The following is a 24,859-nucleotide window of genomic DNA, read 5'->3' as shown; positions in this document are numbered from 1 at the left end:
TATCATGATATTGGTATGTTTTCTTACATGATAATCATGAAATGAAAATTACATGTACTAAAAATAAGCTTGAATTTTCTAAATTATACAAATAATTTTCTTATTACTAGTACATAACTTTATTGAGATTACTCTATTACTTCTTACGAGTGTATAGATAGATGAGTTATTCCAGTACAAAGTATTTTTACAAATTCAGTATATACTTAATACATATACAACAGCGTAACAAAAACATTCATCATTATACTGAAGTTGGTAGAGCCAATATACCCTTAATGCATGCTAATAAAACAGTAATGTAACGTTAGCATTAGGGCAACATTCTATGATAAAAACATTACAACTGTTAGAATTAATTTCATGATAATGCTACTGCAGGCAAAGTGAGTTAAGGGAAGGATTCTTCGGGAGATTTATTAAAGAACTGCTTATAAAACAGCAGTCAAACTTGACATCTAATATGTGAAATCGCAGTCATACTGCATCTTTGAAATAGATATAAAAAAAACTTTTATTATAGTATTCAAACACAAGTGAACATTTTCATATTCTGGTGAATGATTGAACTTTTTTTATCCTTCAGAAAAATATTTAAAATTTACAGAAGTAAATTGTCAATATTTTCTTTCAACTTGTCTTCAACTTGAACTTCAGTCACATCTTTTTCCTGTATACCATACACTGTTTGTCTGTGTTGTATCTTCCGTGATTATTCATGGAATGCAGCAACTTTTAGCACTGATACCCAGGTGATGCAGTCTTATCCAAAAGGTTGGGTAGTGTCTAACACACAGAGTCTGACTGTGTAATTTCATTTCATTTTCCAACCTCGTCTTCATTTAGTAACATATTGGGAATCCCATTTGTGACAGGAAATTTTCTCCCAGTTTCTGGACAGATAAGTTCTCCCTCTTTGATCTCCACCTAAAGAAAATTTTATTGAGAATTTAATTTGTGAAAATATGCTCATCTACTGACTAGTATGAAAAAACATTACACTGTGAAAAGGAGTCAAGTGAAATATTATATTCAATTTACCGGACAATTTGTTGGTCACTAGGATGAAATAGAGAACTGGCCACTTCATTTATCTATCATATTAAAAGGAGTTGGCACGGACAGACACAGGTAATCAGAATATACAAATAATAAAGAATGTATAAAATGTATGTATGTTTTTTCTCTTTAAGTCTTTTTTTCTCCTTGTATCTTTGAATCATTGAAAAATGAGGATCACAGTTTTTCAGTTTTATTTTTTAATCAAATAGTATTCAATTTGTTTTGAATTGCCATGTCTCTTTGTAGCATATAAAATATAAAATATCTAAAAGTGAAGTTTTTACCTCCAATAAAACATGATGAGCCTTTTTAAGGAATTCTTCATTCTTCTCATAATCAGGATCTAATTCCTTTGGTAGGTCTCCCAGATGACCAATCTGAAAAGACCATAAAAAAGGAGATTCATAACAATTAAATTTGCAGTTGTTACCAATCCAAGGTAACTGGAAACTGAATAATATGCATTTGCTCAATATATGTAACTTGAAATGTATGTATACTAGAACACATGGTACTTTCTGTTTTCAAATAATAACAATGAACACATGGAGCACAAGCATAGCATTCACGATCTCTGTGTAGATATTATAAAGCAAATGTCACTTACACTTTCTGCTGCTTCACACAGTGCTGGCCATTCTACTTTTGAGATCATTCTTGAGATAAAGTCTGGGTTGAAGTCTACCTCAGTCACTTTTATATCTGTTGCCTAAAAACAAAGATGGTGATTATTTTTAGGGTATAGCTTTATAAAAACACTACATTTATCTCAAACGTCTCATTGTATGAATATGTACTGCCCGATCTGTCCTGTGGCAATACAGTGCTGAAACAATGAAAAGTAACACTAATGACCTAGAGCTTAAACCAAGGATTTCCAACGCTTAAACACACATGACTTATATGTGTTATCACACATGATCAAATGATAAATTCTCCAGTGAGTTACGCTGTTTCGAAATCAACATCTACGAAAAATATCTAAATAATTGCAGATTGTTGGCATATTTACCGCTATCTGCAAAGGAAATCCTTTAGTAACGCCTTTTATAATATTAGACGTTAACATGTTATGTGTTAATAACTTCATTTTTATCGTTCTCTGCACGGCGAACTGCACCGATGCTGCTGTTGTCTATGACACAGGAAACATGCGTAGATGAGGTGCATTGTGGGTAGAAAGTGTGTCACGCTGTTTTACTTTTAGCCGGCTGGATAAAAATAACAAAAAAATACGAGGTTTGTAGAAAATTTTCACCGATTTTCTCGTGAATACAGTTTGATAAGTACAATACAAGGCATTTTTGTCATTCTTGGTCTTAATTGTTGGTACATCTGCAAAGATGTCAACTAGGAGGGAAGTGTGTTCAGGTGTGCGGGGGGGGGGGGGGAGATTTCTCTACCAACGTGTGTTAAGATACTTCATGGTATATTACCACTTCATAGGATAAGAATTACTACTTCATGATAGAAGGCGACTTCATTGGTTAAAAAATAAGGACCCTTAGGAGACTTCGTAGTATATTACCACTTCATGGTACATTGTATCCAAACATGTTTCAGTTCTGGTTGGATGTGGAAATTAGGCGTAAAGGTCGATATGAAGTTTCATTCTAGACCATGATTTCCAGCGTGACGCGTGTATTTGAAATGGGGTGTGTGTGTGTGGGGGGGGGGGAGGAGTAACATTACTCATGATAGTGCGTATTTTATCTCGTTGGAGTTTAATGAAGCTGTTATTTTCAGATGTTCTCGTAGATACCCGTGGAATTAACTTCTATAAATAATGTACTTTATTTCAAGAGCTCCGGTCCAGTGACGGAAAGCATAAAGCTAGTTTTTTGTTTTACCCATTTAGTTTTGAGATTTTTTCAGATTTCAGGACGATTAAAAACTAACACTATTTGGACGTTGAATCATGGCGGGTCTAAGGCACTAGATGTATAAGACAAACGAAGTGTATAAATAAACACATTGCCTGCCTTTAAACTAGGGCATAAAACTGACCATGTGTGGTTTGATTGACGGCGCAGGTTTATAGATGTGGCTAGTACACAGTAGCAAGAATGTATGTCTTTCCACTGTAGGTAGAGAACTCTACTAGGCAGAGAGGTTTTAATTTTGCTCCACACTAGGTGTACATTAATATCTTTAACAAACCGTCTATTCCATTATTCGTGTTATAGAAGTATCTCTTTTGTAACTATGACATAAATGTTATGACTTGCAATAACAAGCTGTAAAAATAGGCTTTTCTATTGATATGCACCATAAATGTTTCGAAAATATCTCGGTCGTTTAAAAAGATTGACCTCCTGGCCTATATACTTAATGAAAACGCTTAGGTCGGAAAGTCTGAAATCTGAATGATTTGAAACGGTCAACTGTCCAGATAGATGTTGGGGAGAATGAAATATTGGGGATTCATAAAAGTGGTGTAGATCCGCATTTTGCAACTGCAACGCATTTTGCAACCAAAGAAAATCGTGAAAACGAATTTTTCAACCGGAACGCATTTTGCAACCAGAATTTTTTCATAGTCAATAAATAGCTAGTGTGAAGTTCTATAGAGGTAAAATTGGAATGGGGACGGGGTTGTTTCGGCTAGGTACGCTTACATTGGTCAAGCTTTCCCTGTGGTGGACAATTCATTATATACATACATAATCTATTTCACATTGTTACTTCCTAAACCATCATAGATAAGAACTTGATACAGGTACGTCGGGGATTAATAAACCTATCATTATAGAAATTTGCAAAGGCTCTTCGGAATTCAATTGTGACTTGGGGTGTGGTCGACCCTGGGGGTGGTCAATTCTAATTTTTACATCGGATTTTATGCTAGGAACATGAAACGTGGCTACATACTATTTTGAATGTGGAAGGGCACTTCGGATTTTTTTTTTTTTTGGGGGGGGGGGCTGGGGGGGTGAGTCTAATTGACATTGTTATTACTGCTATATCTATCCTTAAGACCAATAAAGCTGGGAACGTAAGGCTATGGGGACTGAAAAATCTGTCTTTGGGGATGTGTATGGGTCCTTCTGGGTTTTTGTGACATTGGGTGTGGCCGTCCCTGGGGAGGTTGATTTTAAATTTTACATCGTTATTCGTGCTTCTACCCTTACGCCATTACAGTTAGGAACATGAAACCTTCCGGGTTGATAAGCTTACCATTGAGGATATGCATAGGTTTCCGGGAATGTTAGTATGATATTTCAGGTGTGGCTATCCCGGGGGGTGGTTGATTCTGTTTTTCACAACTTTATTTCTGCCATCTATACCTTTAAATTTTAAGGAACATGAAACGGAGATTGATGAACCAGTCATTTTAATGAATGTGCAAGGGTCCTTGAGAAATGTAGAGAACAACAGAAGCACATACAGAACTAAATGGACTTCCAGCCATATGCATAAATATAGGTCAGGGAATCCAATTAAAAACTAATTCAAGGCCCCACACACTCTATCAGGAATCCTAGTGTTTGACTGCTGTTGTGTCTTAACACAAAACAAAATGTTTATTTCCCAAGAGCAGTAATTAACATGTGTGTTTTATGTTAAAGAACAATGGGACTTGGACCCTAGGATTCCTGAGAGTATGGGGTCTTGAATGGTTTTAATTAACTTGACCTATATTTAAGAATACGACTGAAGGTCTGTTATTTAGTACTGTCTGCTGCTTTCTCTACATTTCCCCTTCCTTCCTAACTCGAAAACCGCCATCAGATTCACACATAGGATGAAGTACTAGCTGGCACGGTCCAACTCTGCAAGGAATCTTAATTGCAATCTATGGAATCAGCTTCATTGCCTGACAAACCACTAATCACTCCACCCCCTAGGGACTGCCACACCCCAAGTCACACTAATGTAGCCCACCCATGCACCAAAGACTCATGTTCCTAATTCGAATGGTCTAGGGGGAGATGAAATAAATTACGGTAATATATATGTGTACCATCCCCAGGGACAGCCACACCCCAGGTCACAAAAAAAAACCTGACTATGCACACCCCGACATTTTAGTTTCCTCAACCTGAAGACCTGTGGGTATATAGCAGAAAATACAATTTAAAGATAATAATCAACCACCCCTAGGTTACCAAAGTCGCCAAAAATCCGAAGGACACGTGCACATCCCTAAAGGCAAGTTTAAATATCCCCAACGTCTCATGTTCCTCACTTTAATGGATAGAGGATACCAGTAACAACGATATAAAAAATATATACCCCCCAAAAAAAAGGACTGCAAAGACCCCCTACTAAAGGTAGATAGCAGAAATTAGATGTAAAAATTACAATCAACCACAATAACAATCAACCACAATTCTGAATAAATATCAATCTACAAGCCTGTTGATCTCGCAGATCAACTACGTTAGTTAGGCTGCTAAACAACGAGTAGGCCTACCCCCCCCCCCCCCCCCCCTCCGAACGCCTTATTAACAGGTTTCCAAATGCAGACTGTGCCGCAGATAATACTTTCGGGTCAAATGAGAGCCAGCCAAGGGCACATTTCGGGGACACCATTGATCACATCATGATGGACATTCACAGGTGTAGGACCAGAACAGAGCATCTCGGAAACCAAGGGACAGACGTAAATCATTACACTTGCGCGTCTTTCCTCATGGAAAAATTAGTCTTATAATCCAGTAACCTATGTGTAAATTATGTTTACCTGATCAATTAGTTTTATGCATCAAGCGGATCTGGGAAGGGAGGGCCCAGGGGGTCTGGACCTCCTTTTTTTCAACGCTGACCATAATGTCCCATAATGTACTGATTTTTAGAAATACTGAATCCTCACCTACATACGCCTGTGTATTTTAAAATTACTCAAAACATGCATCCAATACCACTAAAGAAACCCTATTCAGTCATACAAGTGAATTAAAACGTACAGTTTACCTATTTTGGATAATATTTACAGTACAAAAACATTATATTTCGAAAACGTTCTCTCTCATAGCGTTGGGCCAACAACAGGTACTATTTCACCATTATCCCATGAAGTCGCAGGCAATATCTTATGCGGAGATGAAGTCGCAATTTATCCTATGAAGTCGATTTGACAGTAAAATCAGAGCATTTATCCCATGAAGTGGTAATATACCATGAAGTATCTTAACAAACGTGCATCTGGAAACGAGAGGGGGGTGCAGTCTAAATTTAACCAAGGAGTTGTAAGTCCTTGATTTAACAGACCTTATTTGTAAATGGAAATGAAACTTTGTTAGGTCCAGACCAAACAAAAATTTTAAGTGTTTTACGATGGAATTCATATCAAATGTAGATTGAAGTCAAACTGACGGAATTTTGTAACGCTATCATGTACAACACTGTACATGTATTACCGTCTGATATCAGGGACTTCTAGACTAAAATATTATACAAAATTCAAGTTTGGGTCCCTGTGGCAATACACACAATACCCCGCCTCTACCTACCTCTTAACTGGTGGCTCAGCAGCAGATAGATATTTTTTGGGATGTACATGTACTGTAGTATCACTCAGCTGGGCATCTGGAGTAAGTCTGAGACCATGCTTCACTTGCATTATGTCACATAGACAGGGATGTGCGCTGCCCAACCCCTAGGTATGAAATCATCCCCTCTGTCAAATAAATGTCTGGCGAGGAATACATTTCCGTTGATCAAATCTCTCATACAAATTGATACAATAATTTCATAATAGACCCTGTTATCAGACTGTAGTACATACCAGGTATACTGGTAGTGATATTATAATTGTGGCAGTGCAGATCATTAAAATATTTTGAATTAGAAATATATTGCTGTATGTTTCATTCAGTTTCCAGCATGTCTAAGAAAGCTGCTTTTGCCAGTGATGTGGACTTCTGTCCAGATTGTGGTTCCATCCTACCGTTGCCTGGACTGTCAGATGTGGTCAGTTGCAGGGGATGCCCATTCCAGATAGATATTACAGGTATATAAGCCCCCACCCCTTTATTTTCTCTGCATAACCTGGAATAAGACCAAAAACTGAATCAACCACCTGTCCCTCCCTGATTTGTTTTCCTTAAAATACAAGTTGTATTATCATGTCTGAACTTTTTCATCTATATGGAACACTATATTTCTTTTTCATGTACAACATTTATTTTATTTTTATTATGTACAGACACAGATGTGTCTGTACATATAGCCATCATCTGCGTCTGTCGTCGCCGTCGTCGCCGTCGTCGCCGTGCACTTTTACCAATAACACGATAAGTGGAAAACCATTTTACCTTTTGACTTGAAACTTGCAGAACTGATGAATATTCATAATACGCAGGTCAAGTTCGAAAATCAGCATGATCGGGTCACTTTTAGGGAATTTATGCTGTTTTTTCACTTTTTTCAGCATATATGCAGCACCGATAACATGATAAGTGGAAAACCATTTTACCTTTTGCCTTGAAACTTACAGAACTGATGAATATTCATAATACGCAGGTCAAGTTCGAAAATCAGCATGATTGGGTCACTTTTAGGGAATTTATGCTGTTTTTTCACTTTTTTCAGCATATATGCAGCACCGATAACACGATAAGTGGAAAACCATTTTTAGAAGGCCATTATTTTAGAAGTTATACTGTTTTTCACATTTCCTCAGATTCAATTATTAGGCATGTTAACAGTCTCATTATTTAACTAATAAGATGCCTAAAAGTGTTTGTTTGATATTTCCTGCATCTTTACAACATTGTTAGTTGATTATGTAAAAAACATGGTAAACTTGTTATCATGTATTGTGTAATAAAGTGTCAAAAATGGAAAAAAACTCATATCATTGCAGTTTGTCAGATTCAATCATCCACTATGTTCAGAATCTCAGAATGGAGGAAATTGGACATTTAACACTGTTCTATTGATACTTTTCCCATCTCATCAATTTTCTTAGTTGGTCATATAAAATGGCAGTAAAATGTTTATTTTGTTTTATGTTAAAAAAGTGTTAAAAATGGAAATAAACCCATTTCAGAACAGTGCTGTCTTGTTTACATTTTGGCATTTTCAAGGCGTGACTTTGAAGTTCCATGGGCCTGAAGACCTTTGCTTCATATCTGTGAAACAAATATTTTATAATTAAAAATTGATGGTCATTAAGCTGTTAAACATTATGTAATATTGCATCAAAATTTGAAGAAACCCCTATTTTGGGCACTGCTTCCATGATGACCATTTAAGGAAAATCATGTCACTTACTGTTCTCAAACTTACAGGAAAGAAACATGGGACTAAAATACAGCTTCAGTAGGCAATGCAGTCTGTTTGGTATTTTTATTTATTTATTTATTTATTTTGGCAGTTAAACAGTTTTTTGTGAAAATTTAATTTTTTACATATTGGCATTTTCAAGGTGTGACTAAAGTTCCATGATCTTGAAGACTTTTGCTTGTCACATTTTCTGAATGTCCATGTTACTAATATTTTATTAATAACATTTGATTGTCATTATGCTGTTAAACATTATGTAATGTTGCATCAAAATTTGAAGAAACCCCTATTTTGGGCACTGCTCCTATGATGACCATTTAAGGGAAATCATGTCACTTACTGTTCTCAAACTTACAGGAAAGAAACATGGGTCTAACATACAGCTTCAATAGGCAACGCAGTCTGTTTGGTAAATTTTTCTGGCAATTTAACAGTTTTTTGTGAAAATTTAATTTTTCACTTATTTGCATCTTTATTTTCTGTTCTTTGTCTGTACATTTGACAGCTTTGCTGCCTTGTTTTATTGAAGAGTCAAAATGAATTACATGTAAATAATGAAACGAAATAAGCTACTAGGTGCACTGGCATTTGCTTTTGTGTACAGTATGTGTTAAATATTTTATATAACATGGTGATTCTGACATTAAAAAAAATCTTCATTATTTCCCAGAGTTTGATGGAATTGAAATCCACTCCAAGGTTGTGTTCAACAAAAGGGAAGATATGGGGAGCATTCAGCCAGATTCAGATGAGGAAGAACATTTAGGTCCCATTGTAAGTCCTAAAATTTCATATTCATTTCTTCTAAATTTCTTCTCAGAGATTTCTTCTCAATTGCAATCCTTCTAAAATCTCCTTTATTCTTTAGAATATATGAAATACATTTACATTGATGGACCTAGCTAAAGGCTTAGGTAATATTTGCAGCTTTGATGTATTATTCAGATCCTTATTAAATATTTCTTTTAACTTACAGTTCAATGCATTGTTCTTAATAACAAACTTACAAAGTGATAAGTTTTCATATCAGAAATATATGAATAAAAGATTTTAGGACTTAGTCAGCTAGACAGGTTTTATTGGAGGGAGGGCTTTAGAACAGCACAAATAGTAACACAAAGGGATGTAGGTCAGAATAACAGGCGCTGCATATTGATAACAATGTAAATATGTCATTCTTGATATCAATGTGACATTTAGAGCATGTGATAGTGGTTCATTGTGTGAGATCTAGGAGGTGGGTAATGGCAGGATTGAATAGTGTTAGTTAAGTTTATAATTCAGGGGATGGGGACTACTCTAAAGGGAGATTTTACAGATGATTAAACTGACATACTAATTAATTTACAAACATAGATGTTATAATGGATCACTCTGTATATGTGCCCCGTATAGTCACACATGGAATTTTACAGTGATGCTAACGCTTGTGCTCTTTGAACTTAACTGTCATATGATTTTAAAAAAAATTATATGCCTTAGCTATGTTAATTCAAGAGAACTCTTAACTGCTCTAGTAATGGGCTGCACGTATGTGATGGCTTTGTACTTTGCCACAAAAATGTACATAAAGTAGACAAACAATTGATATGTTTTTGTATATCTCAGGTTGACAAGAAATGTCCCAAGTGTGGCAATGAAGGTATGACCTACACAACCAGACAGACAAGGTCAGCTGATGAGGGACAGACAGTCTTCTACTCCTGTGTAAAGTGCAAGTAAGTAGATGCTGCGTTTGTATTGGTGTGTTTTTCATCAAACAGGTTGCTTATTATAATCAAAGGCACTAATGGCAAGTATTTTGTATCATAGTGAAACTGGGTTTTATGATTGATAACTGTTTGATGCCATTTTTGAAACTTTCATACTTCTTTTTTTGTTAAGAAAATTTTGAGATCATGTAAAGTGGCTTATGATGGATGTTAAAAAGGTCTCAGAAAACACTTGGATATATTTTGAAAAATGATTGAAGTGAAAGTGACCATGTTCACTAAAGGGAAATAGTGTCAAAAGCAAGACTGGATATTGTTTATAATTGTATGTCAGTCTTTCATGATACTCAACACTTTAGTAAGGGCTTTTATGGTCTTTTTAATTGTATGCAAATGATAGTAGTAAAAAGTTTTAAAATGATGGAAGTCCAATAATTTAGTTGTGAAAAGGAATGTATTTTTTAGGTGCATGTGACATTGTTTATCACATTTTAAGTGTATCTAAAAATGTCCTTTCCTGTGTAAGATGAAAACTTTTTGCATATAGCATTTTTCTGTACAAATACAAAAGGTCTTGTATTTAGATTATTTGTATTTGTTTCAGGTTTCAAGAGACAGAATACTCTTAGAGAGAAACCATATCTGGATCTTTTAAATTGAGCTTCATTGGCACACAATGGCTGAAGAAAATCACTCTACTGTCCCTGAGGTGGAAGAGGAACCCCCAGAGCAAGACATAACCTCAAAGAAGGATAACCTCGGCAGTGAAGCCCAGGCTAACAATATGGAGAACGAAAGCACTGCCATGATGGCAGCTGCGTCAAACACTGATGTGAATTCTGCAGATACTACTGAAGAAGATGGAAGATCCAAGAAAAATGAAGTGGCCTCCAAAGAAAACTGCACCCTGGAATCTACAGGTACTTCTGTCCTACCAAAAGAGGAGGTATCAATAAATAACCAAATTTTAGTCTCAGAAGATGTTCCTCAATGTGTTTTGTCACCACAGGCTCTCTCTTTCAAGGAAGGTTTTGTTAGTCTGCTGCTACCTGCCATGACCGAGGTAGATAAAAGGGTTTTGGCTACCAAGGAGAGTCAGCAACAGCTAAGGGAATTAATAGAGGCAGTGTCCAAGGATTTACAGGTCATTCTGTCCAGTGAGAAGGGAATGGGGGATCTGGAGCCTCATATTAATAAACTGAATGTGGCCAGAAGACGTTTGTTGATTGTTGACACCATCTTGCAGAACGTGCAAGAAAGACTGGTTAAGTTGGGCAAAAAGGCAAACAGTGAAATAACAAGGAGGAGGAACACAGTGAAATAGCTTTTGAAAATTTCAGGAGAAACAGGCAAATTATTTAAGAAAATTAGTTTTTACTGAAATAACCTGAGAGATCTTACATGTTGCGTCCCAAGTGGTTTGATCACAATCATGATGAAACTAACTTTAGAATTAGACATATTGCTGTAAAACTGCATCTGTTGTACTGGAGAAAGGCTGAAGTTGTGACTGGGACACATTGTTAAAGTTCAACAAACACAGTACTGTACATTCATTTGTCAGTAACTGTATTGTCAAGCATACCGCTTTTGGTGTTATGTTCAATTTTAAAGGAACATTATGGTGTGCAAGTGATAAAAAGAAGGGGAATGTTTTCCATAATTTATGCCCCTCTGGTCAGCTGTATACCCACAAAACTACATGAAGATAATTTGTTCATTTTGTATTTTTATCCTTTTCTTTTCTAACAAAATTTTAATATTGTGTTATCATTTTTGAATTTTTATGTAGCAGATTGGGCAAAAAGGAAAATACCGTTTTAAAACAAGCCTCCAAAAAACTTGTTAAGTTCTTCTAAGTTCTTAAATTAACGGATCAATATATTTCAACATTTTTGCATAATTATCTGGGACATTTGTATAGGTCAAAGATATTTATTTCAAACTTCAGGTTTCTTGAAAGGCTTACTCTTGATTTTTTTATCAGGAAAGGGGGCAAAATAATGGTTTCATTTAATGAAACATAATTGGGGGGGGGGGTATTATTACCTAAATGTGGCACAGAATTGTACTTCACACCCTAGTTGTCAACCATGCCAATTTCATGATTAATAGCATATTTAGTAACAGAGTTTCAATGGAATCCCATCACTATCTCACAGCAGTTTTACAAAGCACCTTTACCGACTGTAAATGCTTCGCCACCCAGTATGCAGAAGAGCATTGGGAATTAAATGGAACATTTTGAAAGAAGTATTAAATGGAACAATATTTTGAAAGAAGTATTTCCTTTAGAAGTGTAAAATTTTTAATTAATATAAATATATTATATAAAAAATGGCAAATAAGCTATTTAAGCTATTTTAAGGCATCAAAAAGGACCAAATGCTGTTCTGATTTTATTTTGCCATTTCATATTATTCTGATACATGTTGGTCTTGCTACTGAGATATAGCAATTGTAATTCAAATGCCATTTCTCCATTAAGAAGACAGATGAACATGTATTGGCTCGAGTGTTACCTGGGAACTAACACGAGTGAAAGATAGCAATTTTAAAGGTCAACTGATACAGTAGCCATCTGACTCTTGTGATGTTGAGATAATCGGTAAATTATTTCCAAGTACTCCTGTTTTGATGAGTAGGTAAACTAGGAATACCATTGGAAGCCTGTAAGAAAATTTTACCATTGTCAAAGCTTATCAAACAGTTTTGTAATTATCTCCCTTCAAGTCCTGCATAAATTGGAAAAATGTTTGAAATATTATGAAGGATTAGACACAGAATGTATTATTGGAGAGAGAATAAAACTTATATAAATAAATGATAACTAGCATGCATTCTACCACACGCAAAAGCATGATATGAAAGATTTTTTTATTTGTTTACAAAGGCAACACATTTAAGAAGAATCAGAAAAAGATACTTTATGGACTCCAGATGCATTTTACATGCCTACAACATTCATAATATCAAATTTGAACAAATACATGTATTAATCATTAAAAATGCTTTCTACCCAAAAAGTTTCTCAGCTTTCTGCATTAAACTCAAGAGCAAGCCCCCAGGGTATTGCTGTAACAGTTATTGTTAAGAAGTCAAAATGAAAAAAAAATGCATGCCAATTATTCAATTAAATAAACGGCTATTATTATAAATTGTAAATTTACAAATCAAAAAGTATAATTGCAGAAAATGGAAGAAAAATTAAAACATGACAAACGATTTACTGTAGATCTAAAACATTTTTTTGGTCCAGCTGATATGCTAATTGTGCTGGATTTGGCATTCATTTATTTTTTTCAAACATCTATAATACAAATGCAGACCCATAACTTCTTCAGTCGCTCTTTTTGTCTTTTTTGTTTTTGTCATAATAAGCAATGTCTAAGCTAATGCAATATTTGATGTGACTACCACAAAATGCCACCTTCAAAGGATCTCCACATTTTCAACAATTTCATTTAAGCTGCATTTTCACGTTTGTGGCAGGCAGCCATCTTCAGTAGCATGCATCATCAAATTACACTTTTTCTCAGACATATACAAAGCATCTAACTTCTTTTGAAAATAACACACATAACTGTACTTTCTTTCCTCAAGCTTTAAACTTGGCAACATAAACAATAATATCTTCTTTAAAAAAAGTACTGATAAAATTTCTTGGCCATGAAAAGACTGATATTAAGTTTTACATAAGTGTCTGTTCAACTGTACATGCTGTTATTGCATATTGGTTGACACTGGGTCCTGACCATGAAATGAACATTTCAAATTATATAAACAGACTATAAACTTCAATATTTCCAGTCTTAAGTCTTTCAGTATCCATCATTTGACCAGGTGATACTTGTGTAACTTGGGAAGTTCTTTTTCAAGATTCCTGCTGATATAGAGTGGTCTGCTCGTCCATATCCCTGAAAATAAATAAATAACAATTATAATTTTAATTGCATTTGTAAGTGACCTGGTTTTATATATAGCCTTATGCACCAGCTGTTTGAGAAAAAAGGTCAAGACAGTTTTTGGGTTAAAATCATAGCAATCAATCTTTTCACATAAAACTTAACTATCAAGGAAATCTATCACTAAATATTTTACTTGAAAAGAGTCCCTCTTAACACCACTGGTGGGCAAAGGTCGCTTTAGTAGATATATCATGTGAAGTAAGATTTTATCACTAGGATGCCAAAGGTTTGACATAAGTGTTGGACCAAAATATTTTTATCCAAACCACCAAGTCTGTTGTCACAGGCCCGTAGCCAGGGGGGGTTCGGGGAGTTCGAAAGAACCGCCCCTTTTGCTGAGAAAAGGTCCACTCTGGGTAAAATTTGATCTAGGGACACAAAGTTTTTATGGGAAAAGGTCCACTTTTTCAGAAAAAGAACCCCCTTTTGAAATTGCTGGCTACGGGCCTGCGTGTATGATCATACTCTTTCAACTTTTTTTTTTTTTTGACATTTCCATCCTAATAATACTTTCTAAGCATAACTGACAATACCCTGGACACAGCCACTAATCATTCTGCACCTTCCACCTGACAACTCCACTCAACATTGCCACATTGTAAGAAGTTACCTGGTTTACATCACTACCCTACCATTAGACACCATGAAAAATCTCTCTACACTGTTCTTCTCTCCAGTGCATACTGTGAACACACACACACACGTGGAGAGAGAGACAGAGAGAGAATTACTGACAGGAGTACTAAAGCAGATTTTGAATACACTTTGAACACTTTTACCAAGCAACTTCAACTTATTAATTCAAATTAAATTAACTGTATCCATTTTCTTTAATTTTTTAGTTCTGAATAGTTTTCCATAGTTGGATGGCCAATGTATGAAAAATGAAACATTTAAAATAGTCCAATAAAGCTGACATTCAAATTTAACCTGTCCAGTATTTAAGTACTGTCTCACTCCAGTAAGTTTGAGGAAAATATAAAGGATAAAAAGTAGCATGAGAATGATTCAAAAGTTATATGTTCAAATATGCAATTTTGTGCAAATAGCTGGTTTCCTAATGAATGTCATCAAAATTCAATTTTTAGGTCAACATATCTACCAAATATCAGAAGAATACACATCTGAAACATACATACTTTGGCAACATGTAATTTGGCTGGACATTGCACCTCGATATCTACTACTACTGGTAGACCTCCCAAGTTGAATGTGTAACAAAGAAAGAAAAAACCAGACTATGTACAGTGTAGTTGCCAAAGTGCAACACTACAGTATAATACAAACACATGCTTTGATGGGACTAAGTATAATCATGTACCAGCCATTTAACACAAATGCTCCTTGAAGAAGATAGGAAAGGTGCATAAATAGATACCTGTGTGTATGGAATAAACAACACAGGCTGAAGCATGCAGTACATGCAGTAATGCATGGAGCACACCAAGCCAACGCCATGATGTAACAAATAAGATAAACAACGCTGCTGGATTAATGAGTTGTGGTTTATGCAAGAATCGAGACTATTCTGCTTTGGCATCTATTACAGGAAATAATACATTAATTCTAACCAGACAGAGGAAATGTGATTCTGTTCACCCACTCCTTGATAATTTTCACTTAGTTTACCATTCTTTACTGTCACCTTGATTAACATAGTCACCAGCTTGGGGATAATTAAATTTGATACATTTGACTAGATAGACAAACATGTATATTTAAAGCTAATTTGTTGTTTGTAAGTTGAGAGCCCTTCGACACAATTAATTATTAAACAAATAAATCAATATTTGATCACTGCATGGACACCTACTGCATGAAGTGATGATACAACATGTTACCATGATACAGCCTGTATTCCCGACATACAGATATTAAGTATATAGCTAAAGGATAAAAGTAATTCATTTAGACAATTTGTCCAAAAACTCAAGCCATTCACTGCATCAGACAGGAAAGCAGTGTGTTCAGGCATTGGCTTCCAAGAGCTTTAGATTCCCATGGACATTCTGAACATATCTGAACTTAATTGTAACATTTGTTCTTGGTGTGTTTGCCAATCAGCCTTCGGTCATCCAGAGTATCAAACTACTAACCTTTGCTGTACATACTCTGTAATGACTGCCTGTTACTAATTTTTTTCTTTCATAGTAAGACAATTGCCTAATATGTATGCTCAGTATTGTTTTAAGACCCATGCCAATGTTGAAGTTGCAAGCCAGCCACTTTCAACATGAGCTGATGTTGAAAATCAAATTGTCACCCCCTTTTCTTAAAGTTAATAAAATCTGGGATGTAGATTTAGATTGGCCACAGCCAGACATATTTCTTATATACCACCATATTATATTTTAAATTACCCTTCACCCTGAACAAATGTGAAATATACAGTGCATGAAAATAAAAGGCAAAGGGTGCCTATGGATACCTTCACACAAAGCAGTTTTAGATTGATCCAATATATAACAAGCCATGCCATGTGCTTGAATGTGGAGAAGGTTATAGATGAAGAGCCTTTCTTTGGAGGATACTGTTAGTATTTTGGTTTGGTTCCTTTCTAAAGCAGAAATGTACGGAACGACTGAAAGATGTCCCCTTGCCATAAAAATCATCTGAATTTATAATAAAGGATTCCAACCCTGGGCACTTGTCCTCTCGCATTGTGTGCATCTCTGGAAATAATTTGAAGTACTGTAATGAATTTGCAGATTTTAGCTACTTCTTTAAGCCTACTGGATGAATTGAAGTATTTTGGACTATTCAGGGTGCATTCGCTCTTTGCCCTAGGTATTTAATTTGCCAAATTTTGAACAGTAAGGAACAGGCTTCATGTGAAATAGAACCTTAAAAACGACATAAAGGTGGGTGTAAAGACAAATCATTTTCATCCAATTGGCCCAAAAATAATCCACTATTAAAGACTTTTCTACAGGAAAACATTCTATACCAAGTCAATCTGTCTGCTTTAGTATACACAAAGAAAGATTTTAGGCCCATGCATATATGCACATATGAGGACTGACAGCAATCTCGTTAAGATAATTATATAAACACTTTCCCTACCTAATAAGAAAAAAAGATATCAATAAAGCTCTTGAAAATAAAAGGGGTATATCTTATGGATGAGTTATTCATGTCAGTGGTGGAACAGATGCTTTAAGCACATGCAAACCAGGCAGCATGCCTTTCTCAAGGGGCTTTTTATGTGGTGGTCATTTCCATGGTTGGTTCTTAATTAATATATGACTTTTATCATAAATCAGCTTAATTAACATTATATTATTTTTAAATGCAAAACATTCTGAGATACTGGGAAAAATGTCAATGAGAACAGCTTAAAACAGACCAAGGCCTAAAATTAAAGAAACAGTTTGCTCTCTTCCATCAATCAACACAGTTATTGTATAGAAAAAAGGAGTCCATTTCTACATAATTAACATTACATGTAAAATTGATAAAACTGATTACACTGAAAGATTGACTGATATAATGATTTGATCTTTTCAATGGGCAGACATAATTTTAGAATCATTAAAATTATATTTGTGCATAGCATTTGTGGTGCTTTTACTGTAATATTGGCATAGAACTGTATAGGGTAGTTTTTTTTTTTTTTTTTTTCAATTTTGTTGCTACCACTCAAAAGGACTGTTCTAATTTTAAGAATAAAAATTCATGAATTTAAAAAAAAAAAAAAAAAAAAAAAAACCACTATCTGTAAAATTCACAATTTTCCCCACTGAAAAGATAAACCCAGAAATGACTATACTTTGGAATGAAATCTAAGAAACTGGTTCAGATTCCACTGATATAAAAAATTGATTTTACTGGATTTTTCGTTGGCTTTAGTCTCCTTATAAGTTTTCATTCAAAATACCTAGCTAATAGATACTTACAGATGTATATCTGCAATCATGTCCTTTTTAATAAAGATAAATAAAAAATTCCAAAAGTTCATTCTTATGTAGTAATGTAAGTAACTGTGAGGAAGAAGTGTCCTTAATTAGAATGTACATTTACATTTCTATTTCGAGTTTGAAATCCAATAGTGACGGCCAGTAAATACCATAAAGTAGAATGCATTTAAGGACCCCTCAGCACTTAAATGTTTCATTAATCTTTTTACCATTTTTTCTGTATACTGTATAGATACATGTATTTACTGGACCTGCTAAAAGGACAATATATGTGGCCAATGGTAATTTCTGACCCTGATTTAGGGTGAGGTTTAACAGCAAACATCTGATCTCAGGAACATTTCACTATATCAAAACAATCCAGGTCATGGTTAAGGTGCTATCAAAGCTGGAACTAATACAAAATTAAATTTAAAAGATCACAAGCAGAAATGCCAAAATGCCATGGGTGTTGTCAACATGTGTACACACTGCAGTTTACTTTTTTCTTTCTTTTCTTTCTTTTAGTCAAACAATGGCCAAAAATATTCTGTTACATCAAAAATGGAAAGCTAACCTGCTATTTATATTTTGTATGTTTCAAAACTAATGCATATCTGATATAAATAAAGTAAAGCAATTGCCTTAACTTTAAAAAGAGTTCACCAGCAACTTTCACTGAGCAAAAATCAGAGTCAAGATTTTACCTTAGGCTAAATTATCATGAAGCATAAGACACATAAGCACTCATGTGGTAGCAAAAACAAACCCCACTCACTTCAATTATGATGACATTTACTTAAAATTAGTTAAGAAGGTCAAGTGTCTCATACATCTGAGTGGCTTTTCCATGTTTAAGAGAAAGGAGAACTCAGGAACATTGCCTCCAGCTATCTGTTGTCCATGAAGAACAACATTTCCTCATTGAAGTAATATAGTCTGAACATGTATCACAAAATTGGCAATTTATTTGTGTAGGAAATTTGGACATTGAGAAGCATGTAAGTCTGTGTAAGAACTTGAATAATATGTCCTCAAGCAATATATTTGAGTACTAAGTCAACTGTTAAGGTTTTGGTAATTTTGTATCACTGCTTAAACTCAGCTCAAAATGTATAAAATAACAAATGAGCACAGGCCAATCATGCAATCTTTATGTTCATTGTTGTTGTAGTCATAAATGCTTTCTTTGTTTCTTTTTTTAATTTCCCTTTCTTTTTTTTATTTTCATAAAACTTCTCACAGTGATTATAATGTCATGAACACGTATGGGCAGCCATTTCATATCAACAATTTGACAGTAACTCGTATAAAGATTTTATGCTGCATACTGTTTTACCAAGGAATCTACTACTCAAACTACATGTACATGAAGTTCTGTAGAAATGGTCTTCACTGTTGGCTCTCTTGGCTCCAACAAATGTAGTTAAAGTATAATAATATTACAGGTGCTGCCACCTACATTTTGTGACCACATGCTTAAACAGGTCTTTCAAATATAAAAATTTACACATCAAAGAAGCAACCTTGCTAAATACTTATTTCCAGACCTTTAGAATAGTGGGTTATTTGCCAACAATACTCTAAGACCCCATTCCAACAGATTTTAGATCTATCCCTGTGGGGAGTCTCACTAGATTACTGTCAGCTTAGCTGGCTTAAGCGTCTGTCCCGCCTACTAAAAGCTGTAAGGGGGTAATTAACTGTTGTGTGTGCTCGACTGACTGCAAATTAGCGTGAACCCCAGGGAGTTAGGTCGATCCGGATTGATCGATCTAAATCTCTCGGAATGCAAGATCCACTGCCATTCCTACCTGGGAATGTTCAGTCTAGCATATTTGTTAATGCTTAATACTGTACCTCAGCTACATTAAAGGGATAATAACTCTTCGTATGAGATCTATATTTCACAATAAAAACATTAAGAATAACTCATAGAAATATAATATATTCTGTTTTACGACAAAAACAGCAGTTAACTTATAGCTATTATTCTGATATCTGAGCTTGTCTTCAGACCACGTGACCTCCATTGATGGCTATACTCTGTTATAATCTCTTAAGAGATTTTAACAAAAAATCAAACTTTTTAGAAAAAAAACAGGGACTAACTTTGAATGTGAAAATGGATTTTTTAACCATTGGTAAGTATGGGAAAATTGCTGTTAACTTCAGGAAAATTCATTTTTGGCCAAAACGAGGAGTTATTATCCCTTTAAAATCTTGCCTTAACAGTGCATAAATATTGTGCTTTGAAATCCATTTGGCATACACACTTGGCAAGACATCTTTAATTTGCTTCCCTGGCTAAAGATGGCCCCTGTTCTTAAATTTCAAATACAAGTTACACTTTGCAACAAATGCTTGTGTTTTTCTTTAAAATTTATATATCACACAAAGTACCCTCTACAAGGGCAGTGCCAGGGGTTTTCTCAGTCTTTTGCAGCTGTTACAAAATTGGATGAAAAACCCCTGTCTGATTTGAGATGATCAGGTGGAATGCATTCCTCACCAGCGGGGACAATTTAATTAACACCTACTAGTAGGTGTTGAGTACCACATATCCCTGTCTGTGTTACATTATGTGTAACGGGCCATTCAGAATGAAAATAGCTGAGCGCTAGCTGGTCTACGGCCTAAATATGCCAGACCTACATGAAAGGAAGACCGCTTAATCCTGTAATGGTGTCTACACCTCTTTTACGCCTCCCCAGGTATCGTCCCTGCAGGGGCACAGTAATTAAATATTGTCTCAATTCGACTGGTCGAGGGACAACGCATGGGGAGGCGTGTGAGAGGCGGAAAGACCATTACAGGATTAAGAGGTCTTCCTTTCATGTACTAGTAGATTCGCCATATTTAGGCCGTGGACCAGTTAGCACTCGGATCTTCTCATTCTGAATGGCCCCTAAGTCCATATAAAACTGAATATTCCAAGTGTCCAGCTGTGTGATTACACTAAACCCAGCCATTTTCTCCTCCGCGCCAGTTTAATTGTTTAGGGGCATGGTAGTTACACAAAAGAAGACAGCTTGATCACCTCAAATCCCACCGAGGTCATTGACTCCATTCCCATTGACACCATCGGTCTATGTTGACTGATCCAGCTGTGCGGGGATTCTCACCGAGTGCAATCAGCTTAACTAAATAACAGGCCTCTTCTTGTTACCCATGCATGCACTCATATCATCACTACCTTTTCTGTAGTCTACTTAATGCCAGAAGCAGGAGTGTCATTCAGTTTAGCTGATTGTACAGATTAAGAGTCCCAGCAGAATGAGATGCATTGTCTTACCTGGGAATAACCAAACACCTGTATGCTTTTCTTGTCTGGATCATGAATCATCCTTCCTCCTCCAACACACTCACAGTCCAGGCCCAAACCCTCTATACTGGGCTCCACTTCATCATAAATGTCAGCTATAATACAAAAGAAAAATGAATGTGTCAATATAAGACATTTACTGTTTTGGTTATAAAAAAAAACATAAAACTCCTTATTGCACACGGTTAGCTTTATTCAAATTGTTCATCGCAAATATTCAATAGCCGATAGCCGATAGCAGAAAGCCGAAAGCCGTGTGCAATAAGGAGTTTTATGTTTTTTTTTATAACCAAAACAGTCAATAAATTGTGGAGTATATATTTTAGAGAGTCATGTACTTCTGTCTATCTCCATCAAAGTCAGTGGTGTGTGTGTCCTCTCAGTATATATTTGACTATATTTTGTTGATCCCAGAACATCGGGAGGTTCTCCTCGCAGAGATACATTATATATTTTTATCTCTGCGACACTAATTATTAAACTTAAAGTTTAAATGTCACACAAAATTTTAACTAATGAAATATATTCATATACTGTAACTAAACTAGAACTAATAAAGAAATAATCATATAATATCAATTATAACTTGTGTACTAATATAATATATATACAATGTTGCATTATATATAATGTATCTCTGCTAGGAGAACCTCCCGATGTTCTGGGATCAACAAAATATAGTCAAAACTGTTCAGTGTAGGATGTAAAATGTGGTCACTCAGTCATGTGACACATGAAGACAAAAGACCACACCTACAGTACTGAGAGGACACACACACCACTGACTTTGATGGAGATAGACAGAAGTACATGACTCTCTAAAATATATACTCCACAATTTATTGACTATATTTTGTTGATCCCAGAACATTTACTTATCTATGTATTTACTGAAATTAATTGGAAAAATGGCTTACAAAAATTGGAAGCTTATCTCAATTTTGGACATAATTCGTTATTATGTCCAAGTCTCAATCCAGAACTCTTCAAACTTTTTACTATTTTTTTTTTTTTTGATGTTGTCAAAGATTAAATAATTGGTATGAATATTAAAGCCATATTCTTAAATAAATACATCATTATTTTAAACATCCATGGAGAACTACAAGAATTATCCAAGCAGAAATGGAGTTAGGTAGATGGGTCTTAATAAACTAGGTTTGTATACCCCTTAAAAAATGAAGTAGCTATGTAGCCATAATATCTGCTGCACTAGCTCATAAGACTGAAAAAGATTTGACAAAGTTTCCAAAATTGATGGATGTTTCATTTATGCAAGCACTGAAAATGATAATCTTGAAAAGATAAGAGAATATTCCACTTAGTTCAATGCTTAAAATTACTGGGAAATTACGGTAGTTTTTTTTTCTTTTCACTTCTGGCAGTTTTCTCAATCTCCAGGGGGAAAACTTTTAATAAATGAGTAGTGATACAAAGCACTGGAGTTCAATAGAAGTGATTTACTGGGAATGTATCAAATCCAATTGGCCATAAAACAAGTTCACCACAAATTGGTCTGTCTACATAAATTGCTCTAAAGGTAGTTCCAGAAAAGTATAAGCAATGATAACAGTTGACAGTGTGTGTGAGAAAGGTGATGCATTAATTTTTTTCTTGTTTAGGTAAAGATAACTTGGACCACAAAAAGGACCAACTAAAAGCTCAGGAAGAAAGATGCCATGGGCATAAAGAATTGCTTATTTCCACTATTTATTTTATTTAACTTTATTTTATGAAGGTAAAAACATGGTAAATCTAAAATCTTTCTTCCCCTTGACCCTCTTGAGGTCAGTTAAAACTACCAAAATAACCATTCAAGGTATTAAAAATAAATAACAAAAACAATAATAATATTAATAACATTTAAATAAGTTGATTTAAAAGTGTCTGTTGTTTTTTTAATTTAATCTAATTACAAATCTCAAAGGTGTTTGTGCTTCAAATGAAAGCTCCAAATTATTTTAGTACTGATATTTGACTGGTAACATCACAAAGTATAAGGATATATCTCACAAAACATTCAGTGTCTTTCATGTTTATATATGCTATCATCTGAAGTGTCTGGGAAAAAGATGCACTTGAACATTTAGGTGCTTTCAGGATGACCTGCTGGACATTTTGATTAAGTGTCTTTCTCCAAGCCAATTAGAAATTCTTAGAATTGGATTTATTCTATCTCTTGGTACTGCAGTTAAGACCAACTTGGCTAAAGGGCAATTTTTTTTAGAAACCTGTGTATTAGACTGAGCCATGAGACATTTCAAAACATTTATTGTGGTCTATTATGGTACAGTCCGATAGTATAGTATGGTATGCCATTTATGGTATGGTATGGTATGGTATAGCATGGAGTAGCGTGGTATGGTATGGTATGGAGTAGCATGGTATGGTGTGGTGTGGTATGTACAATGTAGTAGCATGGTGTGGTATGGTATGGTATGGTATGGTATGGTGTAGCACATTTCTCTCTCGTAAGACAATGGTAAAAACAGCAATGAGGCATATTCCTCATATTCATACCTGGACATAAATTTGGGGTTCCCAGCCATCAGAGTCTCCCTCTCAGTAAATCCCCCCCCCCCCCCCCCCCCATCTATTATTTTTATATATTTATTGTTTTATCATTTTGAAAGAAAAAACCAGCTCATTAAATGAGTCAAGGAATAACTTTATTCTCATTAGCTTTCAAGTACATATACATGTAATTAATCAATAACTGCAGAACATCACTTAGAACACATAATTATCAAAGTATTAACCAAATATGCATGGTAAATGCTACTCGGACAAATCATTTTTGCCCTTTAGGCTTTTAGTCCCACATGAACTGAGTAGATGGTCCTTGAGAAACAAACTTCAAAGGTGAAAAGAAGAATTTTCAACAAACAACACATTTCCCCAGGCTTCTTACTAGTACTCTATCCTGCAGGTGTGTTGTTGTAAGTGGAAGTAGGTAAAATAAGCTTAAAATCTTTAAGGATTCATAGATGTATGTCAGAACCAATCACTTAGAAGAAATATAAATGTCTGGTCCTTAATGCTCCTGAATGTTAGGTATATACATACCACAGAAAACAAGAGCAAACCCTATTGTTCAGTGTAATGTCCAACTTTTTATAAAGCCATTTTAAGCAAAAAAAAGCAAAGAGTAAGCAACTCCTTTACATATTCTTGATTATGTGTCAATCTTAAAATATCCTCCGCTATTTTATTTACCATTATCCTGATCTACTGTCTACTTAATAAGACCCACAATTTCCAAGAAATGCGATCTAGAAAGACACTTAATCCAAATGTCTAGCAGGTCATCCTGAAAGCACCTAAATGTTCTTTTTCCCAGACACCTCAGATGATAGCATACACAAACATTAAAGACACTGAATGTCCCGTTTTTTTTGGCCATTTGAGGTCTAAAGGAAATGACTCGGATCACTGCTATAGCCATTTCAAAGTAATTTTCAAGTGCAGCGTACCTTCTGCACTTAAACTGCCAAGGTGGGGGTTCACCTGCCTCTCAGTTGAAGAGCAGAAAAATCTAACGGTTATTAGGCCGGAAAAAAACCCATTACTTTACCTGCAGGTTGTTATAATGCAAATGCAGCTGCTTCAGTACTTACAATCTAACTTAAAGCATTCCAAGCTAGGACTTTCCCACCGAAAACT

General features: G+C 35.1%; 3 protein-coding genes across 6 annotated transcripts in view; 1 reads left to right on the top strand and 2 right to left on the bottom strand.

Annotated features, from left to right (window-relative positions):
• Positions 1-2: 2 nt before the first annotated feature.
• On the bottom strand, positions 3-2,241 carry LOC106157676 (multifunctional methyltransferase subunit TRM112-like protein). The gene is made up of 4 exons (XM_013533390.3): positions 2,075-2,241; positions 1,670-1,771; positions 1,347-1,439; positions 3-927 (listed from the first exon to the last, which is right to left on the bottom strand). Exons 1-4 carry the CDS (start codon positions 2,150-2,152, stop codon positions 820-822), a joined length of 381 nt encoding a protein of 126 aa, XP_013388844.1. The 5' UTR covers positions 2,153-2,241; the 3' UTR covers positions 3-819.
• Positions 2,178-12,769, top strand: LOC147762902 (DNA-directed RNA polymerase I subunit RPA12-like). 4 transcript variants are annotated; one of them, XM_087007826.1, is made up of 5 exons: positions 2,178-2,301; positions 6,891-7,018; positions 8,966-9,069; positions 9,904-10,013; positions 10,612-10,799. In XM_087007826.1, exons 2-5 carry the CDS (start codon positions 6,892-6,894, stop codon positions 10,634-10,636), a joined length of 366 nt encoding a protein of 121 aa, XP_086863952.1. In that variant the 5' UTR covers positions 2,178-2,301; position 6,891; the 3' UTR covers positions 10,637-10,799. The 4 variants fall into 4 exon arrangements, with proteins under 4 accessions (XP_086863952.1, XP_086863953.1, XP_086863954.1 ...); XM_087007827.1 differs by having other exon boundaries at positions 2,206-2,301; positions 6,884-7,018; XM_087007828.1 differs by lacking the exon at positions 2,178-2,301 and adding an exon at positions 6,239-6,254 and having other exon boundaries at positions 6,884-7,018.
• A 96-nt stretch (positions 12,770-12,865) lies between these two features.
• The window catches only part of LOC106157674 (14 kDa phosphohistidine phosphatase), a 21,787-nt gene continuing 9,793 nt past the window's right edge, over positions 12,866-24,859 (bottom strand). The window contains exons 3-4 of the mRNA XM_013533387.2: positions 21,167-21,291; positions 12,866-13,924 (exon numbers count right to left, since the gene is read on the bottom strand). Of these exons, the coding sequence (XP_013388841.1) occupies positions 13,829-13,924; positions 21,167-21,291 (221 nt within the window). The 3' untranslated portion in view covers positions 12,866-13,828. The remainder of the gene's footprint in view (positions 13,925-21,166; positions 21,292-24,859) is intronic.

Source organism: Lingula anatina, chromosome 3 (genome assembly GCF_051362555.1).
Source record: "Lingula anatina isolate TDL-2025a chromosome 3, LinAna3.0, whole genome shotgun sequence".
Classification (NCBI taxonomy): domain Eukaryota; kingdom Metazoa; phylum Brachiopoda; class Lingulata; order Lingulida; family Lingulidae; genus Lingula; species Lingula anatina.
The sequence above is the reverse complement of the archived record's forward strand: the minus strand, read 5'-3'. Positions and strand labels throughout refer to the sequence as shown.

Bases quoted from the DNA above. Each gene is read 5' to 3' on its own strand.
- LOC106157676 (XM_013533390.3), bottom strand. From the start codon at position 2,152: ATGAAGTTATTAACACATAACATGTTAACGTCTAATATTATAAAAGGC. The intron at 1,440-1,669 runs GTAAGTGACATT...TGGTCTTTTCAG, and splicing joins TGTGTGAAGCAGCAGAAAGT to ATTGGTCATCTGGGAGACCT. The intron at 928-1,346 runs GTAAAAACTTCA...AATTTTCTTTAG, and splicing joins CTCATCATGTTTTATTGGAG to GTGGAGATCAAAGAGGGAGA.
- LOC147762902 (XM_087007825.1), top strand. From the start codon at position 10,684: ATGGCTGAAGAAAATCACTCTACTGTCCCTGAGGTGGAAGAGGAACCC.